At 40.3% G+C, this 18469-nt stretch overlaps 2 protein-coding genes across 8 annotated transcripts in view; both read left to right on the top strand.

Annotated features, from left to right (window-relative positions):
• The window catches only part of LOC140905631 (uncharacterized), a 92352-nt gene that overhangs the window by 21714 nt on the left and 52169 nt on the right, over nt 1–18469 (top strand). The window lies entirely within an intron of this gene.
• SYTL2 (synaptotagmin like 2) overlaps nt 1–18469 on the top strand; it is an 82226-nt gene that overhangs the window by 54453 nt on the left and 9304 nt on the right. For 3 of the 7 annotated variants that reach the window (XM_073336014.1, XM_073336024.1, XM_073336033.1), the window contains 7 exons: nt 986–5383; nt 7466–7567; nt 9116–9169; nt 12464–12511; nt 13852–13946; nt 16685–16804; nt 17892–18061. In XM_073336014.1, the coding sequence (XP_073192115.1) occupies nt 986–5383; nt 7466–7567; nt 9116–9169; nt 12464–12511; nt 13852–13946; nt 16685–16804; nt 17892–18061 (4987 nt within the window). Of the gene's footprint in view, nt 1–985; nt 5384–7439; nt 7568–9115; nt 9170–12463; nt 12512–13851; nt 13947–16684; nt 16805–17891; nt 18062–18469 lie in introns of those variants that run through there. The other 4 variants (XM_073336070.1, XM_073336050.1, XM_073336041.1 and 1 more) reach the window with 4 other exon arrangements.

The raw sequence follows: 18469 nt of genomic DNA, 5'->3' as shown, positions 1-18469 counted from the left end.
TTAATAACATGTCCAGGCTAAAGTGTGGATACTCATATTTATGAGCAACAAGAGAGAGACACTGGTGGGCCAAACATATCCTTGCTCAGGCAAAACTCCTGTTTTTGAAGTTAATGGTAGCTTTGCCCGCATAAGGACTGAAGAAATTGGTCCACTATTGTCTGTTATTGGTAATAATAGAACTATGATTTGGGGTTTTTTTTAACACGTGTGATTAAATAAAAAACATGGCAGTTAAATAATGAAAAATCCACTTCTGAGTAAGAATCAAAGTGCCATAATTATAAGCAAACATAAGTGTTTCTGCACAGTGAACTTTTTGTAAGGTTGTAATTTGGACTTAGACTTTACTCGTTCATAAATTGCTCCAGTTCTGTTCTACAAGCCTATTTTCATTGCTGTGCTGCCAGTATATCAATATTCTTCCCTTGAAATATTTTTTTCAAGCTAAAAGAACAAACATATGGGATATATCTGTGTTTTAGCTTGTATAACTTGTAGTGGGGACTCAGTGGAAAATGAAGCATCCAAGCATATTGATGTCTAGAGGAGTCTCTTAATCCACTAATTATTCTTTAATAAATACCTTGCCTGCAGCATAATGCATTTTGAAAGCCAAAAGTATCTCTAACTATTTTTATGCACCCCAAGAAGAAATCCTGTGGATTTTGCCCCGTATCGGGGATACTGTTAACTCATCCCTGCCAAAGGCAGGAAGACCACTCCAACTCTTCTTCCAAATTGGTGGTAAACTTTGATAGGCTCCCAAGAGCCACACCTTCTCCCCATCATATCGCTCTTTATTTTGGCTTTTTGATTGCTGTTTTCACGTAAACAGTTCTTAAAATAACAAGCAGCAATGGGAAGGGGAAACAAGCTATGATAAGCACTACTAGATTTTTCTTTTAATCAAGGTGGAAAATGTGTTTCAGCAAAATCACATGTTTGTTGACTCCTTATCTTGAAAGGTGATTTTATGTTACAGATCAGCAGCCACTTTCTGCTAAGACAAAATCTACTCAGGTTCCAAATGCCAGCACTGCAGACCTTCAACAAGGTAAGCCTGTTCTTGTTGAGAATCAAAGTGCTAAAACCACTTCCAAGCCTGATAAACATGCTGCTGAGTTCATGAAGGCAGCTGATGAGTCCATATCAAAAGTATTAGATTGGTTTAAAAGAAGCGCCAATACTGGCGATGAGAACACTCCATCGGTAACTTCCCAAAGGAGAGAGTCCAAAGAAGAACTGTACTTATCATCCAGGGCAAGAGTTATAACTACAAAAGATAGTGGACCAAGCACAGATGAAAATACACCACTGATTGACTTGTCATTTGGAAACCATGGGAAACCAAGCAATGTTTTGAAACCTGCAGCAGTTGATGCAGAAGACATACAGATATTAAAAGTAGGAAAAAAAGAAAATCAAAGTCAAGAGATTCAAGGAACAGACTATAACAAAGGACCTATTGTACTTGGAAAGAGTAAAAGTGGTAGAGAGAAGATACATTTACAGGTCACTGATCTTCCAGTTACTAAATTAGATGAAACACACATTCTTAAAAAATCGGCTGCAGAAGGCAAAACGTTATACAAACCAGAGGATGAAAGTGCAGCATATAAAGAACCAACGTTTCTTAAAGATGGAAAAGGCAAACCAGGTTCAAAGAGTTTCAGTTCTCCTGAAAAGCTAAATGAAGGTTCACTATTGAAAACTAATGTGCAAACAGGAATTCAGAAAGAGGAAGAGAAAATATGCACTATCAAATCTCTCTTGGAAGAAGACCATGTTCAGTCACAGACTGGATTTGATGATAGAGGAATAGAGAGAAAAGAACCTGGTTTACTTGATCAAGGAAGTATTCAACTAGATCCAAGTCATTCTAGGACAAAACTACCCGTCTTGCCTCAGCATGAATCCAAACAGCCATTGCAGGTACAAATCTCAGATGAGGAGACAGAACAAAAGAGAAGAGTAAGGGATATTAGGGCTTTCTGGGAAAGGGACACAACTGGACCCAGACTTACAAATAAGGAAGGCATTTTAAGTACTACCCCATCAGCTAGTAGCACAGCACAATACATCAATAAAGGAAGTAGAACAGTAAAACCCACTGATTCTGCAGCATCCTTATCAAGTGAATCAAAAGTTCAAAACAAGCATAGTTTGGTTACTGTCAGAAGAGTTGAATTAAGTGATGACGAGGCATCTAAAGATAAATTTCTAAAGTCTTCAACGACTGGGCCAGATATAATGGAGAAATCCAAAGCAAACCATAATGTTGAGAAGTCCAGAAAAATACTCCAATCTGATGGTAAGGTTAATGAATTTACAAAATTGCCAAAAGCAAATAATTTGCAACCAAGAATTGGTTTTACTCCTGCTTCATCAAACAAGTATGAAGATGGGAAACAAGTATCTCCAGAAAATGACCGAAATCCCTCTTCTACACAACAGAAGCCAAACTTTAAGATTTTGTCTTTGAAGGAAAAAATAGATGAGGAGTCTAAGAATCAAATTTCCAACCCATTGCATTTTCAGAGTTTGAGAAGTTTTTGGGATATTGGAGCTAAATCACATGAGGAAAATGAAACTACTTCCCCAGGTAATATTAGTTCAGCAACTTACCAAAAAGAGTCAAAGGAACTTAAAGAAAGCAGAGCAGAGATGAGCGAAGAAGAGGTGATGGTTCAACAGCAAAATCAACTTCCCTTGAGAGAGAGAACAAAGAAAATAAACTTCAAAGTACCTGAGTCATCTAGACAGGAAGGGCAGCCCATTCCTTGGTCAGTGAATCTGACACGGACAGAAAATGCAGAATCTGTCCAAATAGTGGGAAAAAATGTAGGAAAGTCAGTGATCTCAAAACCTGAAGAAAAGGTGGATCTTCCAGAGCAAGAAGTTAAAGAATATGTAGAAAAAAGGATTGTTCCACCGAAAGTACAGCACAGCACATTTAACAATGGCTTACAGAAACTGCTTAAAGAAATGTCTGAGGCACCCTTGCCATCATTCCAACCAGCTGGTGATCAAGGTTCTCCAAGAAAAGAATTGGGAATTGATGAACAGCTAATTGTTTCTGTAAAAACAATGCAGAGCAAGGCTGCTCCCACAGACTCCAAGGAAAAAGCAGAATCTCCTAAAGAGGAGGTTGCAGAGACTGTAGACAAAACTGTTGCTCCATCAAAGGCTGAACTCGATGCATTTAATGCTGGGCTAGAGAAACTACTAAAGGAAACCTCCCAAATATCATCCTCTTCTAGTCAGAACGTAACAGAAAATACTTCCGAAGAGAAAGTTTCTTGGCCTGGGCAGAGAACATTTTTTGAAAAGGTGATGGAACGGAGTCACAACACTTATCCTAGATATCAAAAAGAGGAAGCACTTCCTCAAGAAGTAAAAGAAACTATGGAAAAAACCATCATTCAACCCAAAGATGAACTTGATGAACTAAAAATTGGTCTAGGGAAGCTGCTTAAGGAATCTGACGCTTTCTGTCCATTACATCAGGCAGCAGATGCGGACGAGGGTATCCAGAGAGAGAGTTCTCATGCAGAAGCCATTCCAAGCTCTTCCCCAAAGGCAATGCATCCTGGCATAGCTGCTTATGTCATGACCCAGAATGAAGCACAGCCTCCTGGAGAGGCAGTCTCAGAGACTGTAGAAAAAACCACGGTTCCACCTAAAACTGAACTCTGTGATCTGGATGCTGGTTTAAAGAAACTACTTAAGGAAGCATCCAAAATCTCATTTTCATCATACAATATAGATAACAGTAAACAAGCAGCGCCTGAGAATGTGCCTGAAGAAGATGGGCAAAGATTTTATAAGCAGGTCACAGAGACTGACCAGGCTACTTCTGTTACTGCCCAAGAAAGGGTTGGGACTCCAGATGAAATTGGGACTGTAGAGAGAACTACAGTTCCATATCAGGATAATGTTAGCCCAATCAATACACGCTTGGAGAAACCAGATGAAGAGGCAGCTAAAGTGCTGTTACCTTTACATGCAAAAAGTGGAGAAAATGTAAGCTCTCAGCCAGAGGATCAAACAGATCATCCTGTATCTCCTGGTAACCATCATGAAGTGACTGAAATACTAGTAAAAACAGTTCAGCCAAAACCTGAACTCCGTGAATTTAATGCTAGTTTGCAGAAACTGCTCAAGGAAGCTTCTCAAATGCCACCCTCTGACCAGAAAAGCTTTGACAATGAGATGCACGTTAGGATACAGCCTAATCAGAGTGTGAACTGCACTTACCAACAAGATATTGACCATCCTCAAGAAGTAAAGGAAACCATAGCAAAAGCCGTTGCTCCTTCCAAATCAGAACTCAGTGAATTTTATTCTGGGTTAGAGAAACTGCTGAAGGAAGTATCTGAAATGCAAACTCCTAAACTGAAAAGCATGGAGAATGCAATGCAGAAGAGTATAGGGGTACAGCCTAATCAGAGCATAGACTTAACTTATCAGCAAGATACTGACCATCCTCAAGAAGTAAATGAAACCATAGCAAAATCTGTTGCTCCTTCCAAATCTGAGCTTGGAGACTTTAATGCTAGTTTGCAGAAACTGCTTAGGGAAGCATCTGAAATGCCACCTCTTAAGCTGAAAAGCTTGGATAGTGTAATACAGGGTAGGACACAGCCTAATCTGAGTGCGTATTCCCCTTTCCAACAAGAGACGGACCATGCTCAAGAAATAAAAGAAACTGTAGAAAAAACTGTTGCTCCAACAAAAGCAGAATGCAGTGAATTGAATATCTGCTTAAAAAAACTTCTTAAAGAAGCATCTGACATTTCATCTCAGCTGCCAACGAAGATGGGAAAACAGGAAAGACCCAATGACTCTGTGTCTCAAGCAGAAAAGGAAAGTCTAGCCATTAAAATGCCACTCTCTGGTCCAAGTGCTTCAAGTGGCTATCGCACAGAGTTTAAGATACCAATCAAGAGAGAGACTTTGAAACAAAATGACAAAGCCGTAAAGGAAGATCATGTGGTAAATGAAGTGAGAGGTTCTGCTCTCCCTGAAAGAAATGTAGCATTTGAGAAAACAATACAGACTAACCTGGCATCAACTGAAGCCCTTCCCAAGGAAAGAGAGAACGGTGCGGCTGTTATCAAGACACATAAGATGGAGATAAAAAATGAAAATAAAAGAGAGGAAGCAGCAGGAAAGGACGTTGATAAAAGCGTTTCCTTAGCAGATGACAGTGAGGCAACATCTGAAGTGGATGTACCATCTATATTCAGGAGAGCAAGCACACCACTTACAGATGATGATCGCTCCTCCAAAATAAGTAAAGTGGAGCTGCTCCTAGCATCTCCTTATGATGATCAAGATGACACCATAAGTTTTGGCTCTGATCTTTCAGGTTCAACTTGTGAGCATTTTTGAATTCTTAAATCAATGGTTATGGATTATTTATTATTATTATTCTTTAAGAAATATGGCTAGAATTTTTTGATAACCTACCTTAAGAATGGTGAAGCAAAAGCCTGACTGAGATTCTCATTCATTTTCTTAACTGAACGATCCAGGCATCTTTTCTAATGAACTTTTTTAATACCTAGTCAGCAGATGTTTTGAAAAGACATGCATGCAGTGTGGCTTGCAGTCCAGGGAGTTGGGCTGGAATAACCCTATTGCATGCCTATAGAGAGAGAGTCGGGCTTGCCACATCTGTTTCTTCCCCTTATGGCAGTTTTTGTTCAGTGTGGGAACCGTAAATTCTATTATTTAAACTTTGGGCTTTAGAGCTGCCTTTTTTTTTTTTTTTTTTTTTAAGAATGTTTCACAGGCTGATGTAAGAAAGGGGTCCTGTTAGCAAGGGACATCTGGCTAAACCAGATATTTGCTTCTGCTTTCCCATCTGTACTTATACCACAATGTGCAAAGGAGAAGGCCCACCCCTGCCTTAATCAATTCATTGCTGCAGCCTGTTGCATCAGAACATGGGGCTATGTTCACTTAGTGTTATCTTCCACCGAAAAGTTAGTATTCAAATAGAGGTGCATCTATAAGAGATGGCAGCACTGGAGTGGCTCTGGTCTCCTGTACAGGATGGTGATACGCAGTGCCCATGCAATTAAACTATTGGAGTTGCTTCAGATGAGGGGTTAATTTAATATTTGTTCTGAGAAATCAGGATTGTTCCCCTTAACTAGAGACGCTGAGAAACCTGTTTCAGAGTAGCAGCCGTGTTAGTCTGTATTCACAAAAAGAACAGGAGTACTTGTGGCACCTTAAAGACTAACAAACTTATTTGAGCATAAGCTTTCGTGAGCTACAGCTCATGCATCCGATGAAGTGAGCTGTAGCTCACGAAAGCTTATGCTCAAATAAATTGGTTAGTCTCTAAGGTGCCACAAGTACTCCTTCTCTTTTTGAGAAACCTGTGAAATTTGCAGGGGCTGCCAGCGGTCTTATCCTTAATTCCTCACTCTTAACTTGGGCAAAACACAATTGAAGCCAATGGGACTTCTGGCCTAAGTGAAGAATGAGTAAAACTTAAGCAAGGGCTTCAGGCTTTGCGCCATAGCTAAAGTGAAGCATTTTGGGTCACTTTTTTGCTCATGGGGAGGGTGGAGGAAGGCGGCAGAAAGGGATTTTTGAAGGGATGAGATGGCACATGGGACTGCCAACTGGGACAGATGAGACCATTAACTTCTAAGATCTGAATCTGTCCCAAGGTGGTAGAAGTTGAGTTTTCCTATGGCTGCTGTTTGAACTACATGACATGAATTGTTGCCTCTGGTTTTTTTTTGTAATTCAAATAGAAACACGTCCCCATTATTAAAATAACCCCCATATTCTCCATTAGGAAGCAGTTCTACAACAGGGTTTGGGTTTCTAGCTAGACTTCTGCTTATTTGTAGATACAGCTGAGTCACTCTGAGTCCATCTCAAGCAACGAGTCTGAATTAGTTTGCCTACCTCTAGTATGTGTGTATGTAGACAAAACAATAGGCCAAATGACCATGTGGCACATCTGTTGATCAGTAGGAGACCTATACAAACACACCGGAGGGGTAAATTTTTGCTCCATAACTCTTAAAATTAATGTTAAATTTCCTTTTTTTTCCCCCAAGTCAATACAATGCTGCCATGGCAGTTTACAGTTAAATCACTTCTAAAATATGTATTCCTGAAAGCCTGTGTCCAAGTAATTTAAGCTATTGAATTCAGTGACTATTGATCCTGCTGGTCTTTGGTAGTGCACGTATTTTTACCTAGTAATTTAGAATTCCATTATGTCTCCAAATCCATGACTAAACATCTGCACCTTTCCCTAATTTTTCCTTTGGTCTTTCATAGTTGTGAAAACTAGAATTTTTAATATTTTGCTAAGGGTTAAAATATCTCTTCATTAGTTAAAAATAGCCATTGATTTCTAAAGTGGCTCTCATTTAAAAAGGCATGTCTGTCTGTCTGTCCAGTGTTCATGTATTTTGTCCCGTGACAGGTTCAGAAGAAGAATTAGATCCTATTTTGAAGGCTCTGAAAAGGAGTGCAGATAGGCAAAGGCCTTCCAAAAGTCTAGAGGACATTCCATCAGCCACATCAAGTGAGCACAAAGCTTGTCTGCTGTCTTCCATGCCCCCAACTAAGCTTAAAAATACTTATATACTATCCTTCCACACATCTTCACCAACTGGCTCTCTAATATTCCAACCATGGGTTTTGGCAGGAAAACTGTCCTCAGAATGAGCATCCAAAATAAGTAAATAAATAACCACCATACTTTATAATCTGACTTCTGAATAAGAAGTAAGGAGCAGTGCTCTAGTCTAAATGGTGCTTTTGACCAGGTTTTGATTTCAATACTGCATGCTCATTTTGAACACTTACTCCTGTATTTCATTCTCAGTCACAGCTGAATATAAAATAGGCTTCTTTTTTGCACGCTTAATTAAGACATGCTTTTTCAACCCCTTCTTTCATCTCCTCTCACATTCCATTCAGATAGCCATCTTCGTAACAATGTTTATACTTGCAGTGGCAGGAAATAGGCTGGCAAGGATGCAACTGCCATGTCCATTCCTAATTCCACTAGCAAGTTTTAAAGGTTTAAAGAGGGCTTAACTCTTCTCTGCCACTAGCTGTAAATCTATAAATGTCCGGGTTGTGACTGAGAAAACATTTAATCCTGTCCTCCCATTTGCATGGGTTTTTGTTGTTGTTTTGTTTTGGGTTTTTTTAAAGCCAGATCGGCCTTGAGTCTCCTGAAATGCTCTCCATGGTTATAGTTTTCTCTTGTGGGCCAGCTCTATTTATAAATAACTTGCATGGAGTTTACACAGGAGTGTTCATGTAAATTTATCCACTCAGCAGACGTCTTCCGAGAAATATGCATTGAATTGATCTTAATCAGCCTGGCTTTGCTCAGTAGTGGGCTTTGTGCTTGTTATACAATAAGGGGATGTGCAAGCACCCAAAGGAGCAACATACAAATATCAACTTTCACCTACAAATGGATATGGACCAAATTAATGAGTGGTGCAAGTGAGACAACTGCATTGACTTCAGTAGAATTGCACCTACTTACACCAGCAGTAAATTTGGCTCTGAGTTCCTATTTAAATTATGCAATCAAATATGCTTGTGTTCAAAATTTCACTTACACCTATGTTCATTGTTGTGTATTTTTCAATATCTTATTGATTGCTGTGCATAATGGGGAAAATGTGTGAAACTTCATGCATGTAGATATTCATGAATAGAGCTTTGGGTTTTGGAAGGAGCTGGCCAGTTCAGGCATCTTACACTAGTTTAAAATACAGACATAAGAACTCTTCATTCTCTTTATTTTTAATGTGCTGTTGCTTATTTGTAACTGACTGTAGGACCTCAGGCATCAGTACAGCACTGTACTGATGTAAACTGTATTAAACAATGACATGAGAGCTCCCTTTAGAGTAAACTAGTTGAATTTTGTAATCCAGGTAGAAAGTGTTTTATGGACAGCATTTAACCTTGTGGTTTATGCATTTAACCTGGGCTGTGGCTCTGCTGATTTTTGACCTTATTTCTTATAAACTCTGTGGCTGGCACTATAATCCATACTACCTTCCTGAACAGCAAACTTTACTAACTGTTACTTTTTCCTGCACAGATAAAGGAAAAGTAGATATCCCAAAAGAAGAGTTAGTACTTAGTGCTGAAGATGGTAAATATCTTATTTGTGTGTGCATGAACATAGTATTTTTTTCAGCGTTCTCCTCCACTCACCAGCCAAAGAGTTGGTGAATTTCAGAATTGTATCACTGCTGTATGGTAATTTAATTAGTTAATTTCTGCATGGTTTAAATACTTGGGTAGCATTTCTCCACCTTTGCTTTTATTTCTAAACAATATATTAGTATTGTGATATCCAACTATTATTGTAAACAACTTTGTTTATGTCACAGTGTTTCATCTGGGCTTGATCCTTCAGTCATTCCACATGTGTCATGGCCACTGAAGTCAATGAGAGCTTTGGGTATTGATTAATGAAGAATTGGGCTGCTAAAATATCAAATTAGCATGCTAATTTGTTGCACTGTAAAATGGTTCTATCCACCAAAGCAAAGACTTAAGACACAAGTGGATTTGCTTGCTCTGAGATAATGGATAAGCCACTGGCTTGCCGACTCTCGATACTGATGATCGACTAGTACACTTATAAATTCATCTGGTATATTGCATGGGCCAAACTCTCCATCATATATGTGCACAAATCTCTCATAGGTGTCATTGAGTGAGTGTTTGTAAACACGAACTAAAAGATCCTGAATTTAAAACAAAACCAAAAATTACTAGGTTACACTGAGCTAGTGACACTGAATATGGTGGTATAGGACACATTTTTACTTCCTTTTAAGTGCTATCCAGTGGCACCACAATTCTAAAACTAGTCACGTTTAGTTGTATTTATTACTGACACTCTTTTAGAGGCTTCATTGTGTTTTGTAGTTAGTCTGTAGTCTGATCATAGTGCACTTGGGCCCTATACTGCTGTCCATTGCATGGTGCAGAGAGTAATCAGTGGGCCTTTAAGCATGTACTTAAGCATTTCCCTGAACTAGGGACATAGCTGTGGATTTCAGTGAAAATATATATGAAATGTGTACGTATAATTGAGCTGAAAGGGTAGGTTTTTTGTCTTTTCAAGCAGCCAGATTATTTTTGTGCTCGAGTCAGTCATGGTAAAGACTGACACAAATATCTACCCTGGCAAATTTAGGGTGGGAGTTTCCAAAGTGCTCAGTACTTGGTCAAATGTTGATTTCAGAGGGAGCAGCCTCAGGCCAGTACTGAAGCAATTTTGAAAGTCTCGCCTTTAATGCTTGGACTTCACTTGCTGATAGGTCCTGTTGCATTGGTTGCACTCCAGATTGTCCAAAAAAGGAAAATGCCCCAAATGTACAGTGAGGGATGATACGAGTCTTGGAAATCCAGGCCAATAATGATTGTGAAGGAGGACGAAAGATGATCGATCTTCAGGTTGACGTATAAAGTGTCTGGTTCTACAATCACTATATAAACCTGGTGACAGGTTTCAGAGTGGTAGCCATATTAGTCTGTATCACCAAAAACAATGAGGAGTCCTTGTGGAACCTTAGCGACTAACACATTTATTTGGGCATAAGTGTAATCAAGGTGACCCAGCAGGGGGAAATTAGTTTTTGTAGTGACCCATCCACTCCCAGTCTTTATTCAGGCCTAATTTGATGGTGTCCAGTTTGCAAATTTATTCCAGTTCTGCAGTTTCTCGTTGGAGTCTATTTTTGAAGTTTTTTTGTTGAAGAATTGCCACTTTTAAGTCTGTTGTTGAGTGTCCAGGGAGATTGAAGTGTTCTACTGGTTTCTGAATATTATAATTCTTGATGTCTGATTTTGTGCAATTTATACCTTCAAATCAGCAGCACTGCTATGGGTACCCGCATGGCCCCACAGTATGCCAACATTTTTATGGCTAACTTAGAACAACGCTTCCTCAGCTCTCGTCCCCTAATGCCCCTATTCTACTTCCGCTACATTGATGACATCATCATCATCATCTGGACCCATGGGAAGGAGGCCCTTGAGGAATTTCATCAGGATTTCAACAATTTCCATCCCACCATCAACCTCAGCCTGGTCCAGTCCACACAAGAGATCCACTTCCTGGACACTACGATGCAAATAAACGATGGTCACATAAACACCACCCTATACCAGAAACCTACAGCCCGCTATACTTACCTACATGCCTCCAGCTTTCATCCAGACCACATCACACAATCCATTGTCTACAGCCAAGCTCTAAGATACAACCGCATTTGCTCCGATCCCTCAGACAGAGACAAACACCTACAGGATCTCTATCAAGTGTTCTTAAAACTATAGTACTCACCTGGGGAAGTGAAGAAACAGATTGACAGAGCCAGAAGGGTACCCAGAAGTCACCTACTACAGGACAGGCCCAACAAAGAAAGTAACAGAACACCACTAGCCGTCACCTACAGCCCCCAACTAAAACTTCTCCAGTGCATCATCAAGGATCTACAACCTATCCTGAAGGACGATCCCTCACTCTCTCAGACCTTGGGAGACAGGCCAGTGCTCACTTACAGACAGCCCCCCAACCTGAAGGAAATATTCACCAGCAACTACACACCACACAACAAAAACAGTAACCTAGGAACCAGTCCCTGCAACAGAACCCGTTGCCAACTTTGTCCGCATATCTAGTCAAGGGACACCATCATAGGACGTAACCACATCAGCCACACCATCAGGGGCTCGTTCACCTGCACATCTACCAATGTGATATATGCCATCATGTGCCAGCAATGCCCCTCTGCCATGTACATTGGACAGTCTCTACGCAAAAGAATAAATGGACACAAATCAGACGTCAAGAATTATAACATTCAAAAACCAGTAGGAGAACACTTCAGTCTTCCTGGACCCTCAATAACAGATTTAAAAGTGGTAATTCTTCAACAAAAAAACTTCAAAAACAGACTCCAACGAGAAACTGCAGAACTGGAATTAATTTGCAAACTGGACACCATCAAATTAGGCCTGAATAAAGATTAGGAGTGGATGGGTCACTACAAAAACTAATTTCCCCCTGCTGGGCCACCTTGATTACATTGGCCTCATTAGCACTACAAAAGTGATTTTTTTCCTCCCTTGGTATTCACCCCTTCTTGTCAACTGTTGAGAATAGTCCACTTCCACCTTAATTGAATTGGCTCGCTAGTTCTGACCCCCCACTTTGTAAGGCAACTCCCATCTTTTCATATGCTGTGTATTTATACCTACCTCTGTGTTTTCCACTCCATGCATCTGATGAAGTGGGTTTAGCTCACAAAAGCTATGCCCAAATAAATGTTAGTCTCTAAGGTCCCCGAAGGACTCCTCGTTTATACAAACCTGATATCTTTACTACTGAATGACAATGTATTGTTCTCAATGTTGCCCATCTGAGCAGATCAGAAAACCGATCAGCAACAAGAGACAAATGAAAATGTACAAGGAAGTGAGTAACAGGATCTTTCAATCAACCAGTGGATATAACTCTCCACTGATTTAGTTTCAAATCCCTTTAATTTAATATCAACTAACTAATAAGTCTGGACTTTGTTTTTGTTACTAAATGCTGCAGCTCACAAAGCTAACTGCGTGCCAACAATGCCTTGTGTATTTTCAGTGTAACCTTGAGGTACAATTTCAGTTTTGGGGTAATTGGACTGAGACACCTTGTCTTGTACAAAGTTTGTTTGGGATGCACGTGTGTGACATCTGGGGAGGAATTGTACATGGTTACTACAACATTTGCACGCATACTTAACCTTGGTTGTATCTGGCATGCTGCCAAATTGGTACTCCTTGTCTGTCATGGGAAATGATAGTGCTTGACATTGTAGCAAAAGCAGTTAGTGCAGTTTTGCAAACATCATGTATAGTGCCAAAGTCCTCAACCCGGAGGCTTTGAACAGATGTCAGGGGGGAGGGTGTCACCTTACCTTTCCCATATTCCTAAATGGGGCTGGACTCCTGGGATGGAAAAGACCATGCTATAGTACAAGGTTGAGAACCATTGGTTTGATATAAATCATTACTTGCAAGGCTAGCTTCTGCACTGTTGCTATGAACAATGTATTAAATTAAGAATTTGGCAATGTAATTCAATGAAAACACTTTTGAAGGTGAACAGACATGCTTTAGATACTGAATCATTAACAGAATACATTCTGTCTGTTAATACATTATGTAACCAAATCAGAATATTTGAAAATGACTTCCTCTTCTGGGACTAAACCCTGCTCGTTTAACGTATAATCCCATTGACATGAATGAGTCTAGTTGCATGATTAAGGAGAGCAGGGCTTGGCCTTTATTTACTGATCAAGAGCCATAGTTCTGTTATCTCAGCTACATTTAGTGACATTGTTCATGTCCAAAAAGCACGGTTTCGCCTTCTGTTCCAGGAGGAAATCAGAAACCTTAAGAGTTGGCAGGTAAAAGGTTTTTTAAAGTTAATCTTTAAATTGGTGGTCAAAACTTTCATGCAGCACCTGGGTTAGTGTATTATATAATTATATGTAAAAATTATATTTTATGTACAGCACAACATAGTGAATCAAGGTTCTCTAGCCTGTTGCACAAGTCAGACTAGATGACTATAATGGTCCCTTCTGCCCTTAAAATTGATGAATCTATGAAATATCTTGCATACAAGTTACACATGGATACAGCATGTGCATGTAAATGTATTTTTGTCCAAAGTAGTCTATCCCAATCTCTGCTTATTAGGACCAAGTTCGGTTAATGTCAGAAGGCAGGATATTTTTAAAACTTGAATTGCTGCTCTTTTAGTCTCCACAGTGCCTTCAGACCCCGATAATCAGTTTTCAAATCCTGAAAAACTCAAAAGACTGAGCAAGTCAGTACCAGCATTTCTACAGGAAGAGGCAAGTATCTGATTTTAAAAAAATAGTATAAAGAGGAGTAATTTAATGTATTCGTTTTTGGGGCCTTCCAGTTCAGCTTACTTTTGAATCAGTGGTGTGGAGCTGGGGTTTCTTCTCAGTGTAATTTACACTACATGTACACCAGAACTTGAAGAGAGGTGGCCACAAACAGCATGTAGGCAATTCCCTTTTTCAGATATCTCAGCCCAAGTAGCAATGCTCAGTTCCTGGGATGCAACTCTCCATCAAGAACTGATGCTAGTTTGAGCAATTAAGACAGAGCAAACTCTTTTGCTGTTTGCAACAGCTTCCCTTAAACAGTCTCCATCTAACAATACAGTATTTTTTTCAGACTGTACACTGCTCACATGCTAAGAAAGAGAGCTTGTAAGAAGATGTGTAATAGTGCCATCTGGTGAATTCTCCCAAAACAGTACGCTGGGGAGATCAGCTTGGTAGCCTGTCTGAGACTGGGGTTCAGTTAGAAATCTGTCTCAGTCCCTGAATCAGTAGATGCTCAGTGTTGCAGACAGCATGCTCTGCTCTTGTGGGTAAAGCATCCGAGATAGTTGAAAGTCCTCTGGCTTCTTAAGAAGCAGTTGTTGATGGGCCCTAGAGTGAACCCTTCGGGCCTCATCTGTGCATGCCAAAAACAACACCTGTAGTTGACAAGGGTTGCCAGCAAGTTAAAGAAGTATGGGCTGGATGAATGGACTATAACGTGGATAGAAAGCTGGCTAGATCATCGGGCTCAATGGGTAGTGATCAATGGCTCCATGTCTAGTTGGCAGCCGGTATCAAGCGGAGTGCCCCAAGGGTCGGTCCTGGGGCCGGTTTTGTTCAATATCTTCATTAACGATCTGGAAGATGGTGTGGATTGCACCCTCAGCAAGTGTGCAGATGACACTAAACTGGGAGGAGTGGTATATACGCTGGAAGGTAGGGATAGGATACAGAGTGCCCTAGACAAATTAGAGGATTGGGACAAAAGAAATCTGAGGTTCGACAAGGACAAGTGCAGAGTCCTGCACTTAGGACGAAAGAATCCCATGCACTATTACAGAATAGGAATGGAGCAGCTAGGCAGTAGTTCTGCTGAAAAGGACCTAGGGGTTACAGTGGACGAGAAGCTGGATATGAGTCAACAGTGTGCCCTTGTTGCCAAGAAGGCTAATGGCATTTTGGGCTGTATAAGAAGGAGCATTGCCAGCAGATTGAGAGGCGTGATCATTCCACTCTCTCCGGCATTGGTGAGGCCTCATCTGCAGTACTGTGCCCAGTTTTGGGGCCCCACGCTACAAGAAGGATGTGGAAAAATTGGAAAGAGTCCAGAGGAGGGCAACAAAAATTATTAGGGGACTGGAACACATGACTTATGAGGAGACGCTGAGGGAACTGGGATTGTTTAGTCTGCAGAAGAGAAGAATGCGGGGGGATTTGATAGCTGCTTTCACCTACCTGAAAGGGGGTTCCAAACAGGATGGATCCAGACTGTTCTCAGTGGTACCAGATGAAAGAACGAGGAGTAATGGTCTGAAGCTGCAGTGGGGGAGGTTTAGGTTGGATATTAGGAAAAACTTTTTCACTAGGAAGGTGGTGAAGCACTGGAATGGGTTACCTAGGGAGGTGATGGAATCTCCTTCATTAGAGGTTTTTAAGGTCAGGCTTGACAAAGCCCTGGCTGGGATGATTTAGTTGGGGATTGGTCCTGCTTTGAGCTGGGGGTTGGACTAGATGACCTCCTGAGGTCCCTTCCAACCCTGATATTCTATGATTCTATGTTGTCATCTAAAAATACCCGAGCCCTGTCTACACTATAGCTCCAATGCTATCATCACTGGTGGAGTCGCATTAGTGGATGCCAGAACAGCAATGATTTAAGAACACAAATGTCCTAAAAATGAGCACCCACATTGCTACCTGCAGGATCATCTCTCTCCCCATGCCATGCTGCCTCAGTTGCAGTCAGCATGGGGTGCCTGAGCTGGTTCCCTTCACTGTAAAAGAGAGGAGACAGCTGACAGGGTGTTCTGTTTATGGACTCAGTCTGAAATTTGGCCCCACCCCCAGTCCAAAATATCCTGAATTTGGTGACCTTCTAGGCATGCTCCAAAAGCACCTGTTTGATGGGTTTTTTTAATAGGATAGACAGTGTGCTTCTCATAGCAACAAACAGGTGGATGGACAGATGTTTCCACAGGCGTGTGTCTGGCTGAGTAACACCAAACCCAAGTCTTCTGATGTAACTGCTAAAGTATGCTCCAAAAGCCATTTATTTCCTTGTATGTTCCTCTACCATGAACATTCTCCTTTAACTAAACAACTTGTTCAGAGTGGTTAAAGATTTTAGCATTAGAAATTGCGTTATTATTCTGAGCTAATGCATGAGAAAGTGAAACTAATGAGGCTAATTAAACTAATCATTGCACAAAAGGAGTAAAAGTACATTTTAGATCAAGATTTCAACTTGTAACACAGGTAGCAAATTCTAAAATGTGTGGCGTTTCCCTATAACTTTTTTTGTTTTTTAGCACAACTAACTTCCCACATGCAAAGCAGAAGCATGATCTAATTTAAGGAATTAATTGCTTGCACTGCACTACTGTGGAATGTGGCTCCCAATATCCACAGAGCTCCAGTCTTTACAAGTCTGCTTTTTAAAATTAGGACAACTTTTAACTGTGTTCCTTGTGATTTCTAAATGCCCATGCTGGATTCCTTTGTGTGATGTCTTGTAGAGTGATGACAGAGACACTGATACAACATCAGAAAGCAGTTATCATCATGGCAGAATCAAGAAGAGCCCAAGCTCTCTAACCAATCTTAGCGGCTCTTCTGGCATGGCATCCTTGTCTTCTGTATGTAAACCAAAGCTTGTTTTAATGGCACTCTGCTTTTGCTAAACCTTTGTGTCGTTCCCCGTCCTTGGTATCTATTTCTCTCTAGACTTCATCACTATAGTATCAGAGTTTATGTAAAGTTGTCTAATGCTCCATTTTCTTGACCTTAGTATATAAATGTAACAAATTGAACTATTTTTTTTCTTTATTTTCACCAATCAAAGGATTGGTGCCGTTACAAATGCCTTTACTACAACAGATTATCATAGTGGATAGGACCCCCAGACATGGATCAGGACCCCATTGTGCTAGGCGCTGTACAAATACAGATCAAAAAAGCAGTCCCTGCCTCAAGAAGCTTACAATCCAAGTAGAAGAATAGAGGCAACAGATAGATACTGACAGACAAGGGAGTACAAGGAAACCGTGAGACAATAGTAGTCTGCATGATGGGCAGGGGCCTAAACCATTGCCAAGTTTTCTTTGCAGGCATCATGACAAAGGAGAGTTTTGGGGGATCTGAAGGGAGACAATGAGAATAAAAAGCCATCCACCTCTACATCTGGCTTACTCTTCTTCCAATCCACCTAGGGTGAAACTTTCAAAAGTGACTAGGTCACTTAGGTATTCTTGAAAATGTTACCCCTAATCTCTTTTGGGCGTTTATAGAGTACCTGTCACCAGAGTATTGAGGCCCCATTTTCTGTGGGAAAGAAAATATAGAGACACATGGGAATAATATCTGAAGACTCTGATTGGAGTATGCTGTATATATGGTGTGCTCTTTACTTTGTGTCTTGTATATTAGGCAGTAAATAATACTTTGAGCTTCTACATAGCACCTTTCACTTGAGTTTTTGGAGGCTTACAACCATCTTATAATAAAAGCTAGTGAAATGTAAATATTTTTCTCACTGGATGGATTACAACCTTTTTTCAAAGAAAACTGTTTCAAAAGTACATCTAAGTGGAGTACAGTTTGTGTCTTTACGGTCTCTGAATTGAGTGCAGATGAATTTCTTAAATATTTCCCATTCTAATAACATATATGTCTGACCAGAAGCATAGACTAACAGAACATTTTTTTCCCTTTACATGTGTACAGGTGAGCGGAAGTGTAATGAGCATCTACAGTGGAGACTTTGGCAATGTGGATGTTAAAGGCCACATTCAATTTGCCATTGATTATGTAGAACAGCTGAAGGAGCTCCATATTTTTGTTTCCCAGTGTAAAGACTTGGCAATTGCAGATGTTAAGAAACAACATTCAGACCCGTAAGTGTAATTAGGGTTGCACGGTTTTTCCTAACAGAAGTTATTTTTCCATGCACAAGAAGTGCAGGCAGAGCCTTTCAGTCACAATTATCTTTGTCTTCAAAAAAGAAAACAAAAAAAGAGAAAATACGTAAGTGAAGTATGTGCCACCTTGATTCCTTGCACTGAATTGAACGTAAATGGCTGACTGGGTTTGCAGATAGCAGTTCCTAGAGATTTTAAGGCTCGTTTATAGAGAGCATAAAGGTATAACTGTTACACAGATCAGAAATCACATAGGCTGTACATGTGTGTGCATTTACTTCCATAGCAAAGAATGATATAGGAAGCCCAGTTTATTAGGAACTTCAAATTCTATATTTTGATGATCAAATTAATAATCTGCTTGGTAAATTCCCCATTTTGTGC

This window comes from Lepidochelys kempii, chromosome 1 (assembly GCF_965140265.1).
Source record: "Lepidochelys kempii isolate rLepKem1 chromosome 1, rLepKem1.hap2, whole genome shotgun sequence".
Taxonomy (NCBI): domain Eukaryota; kingdom Metazoa; phylum Chordata; order Testudines; family Cheloniidae; genus Lepidochelys; species Lepidochelys kempii.
This window is presented reverse-complemented; position numbering and strand designations above follow the sequence as displayed.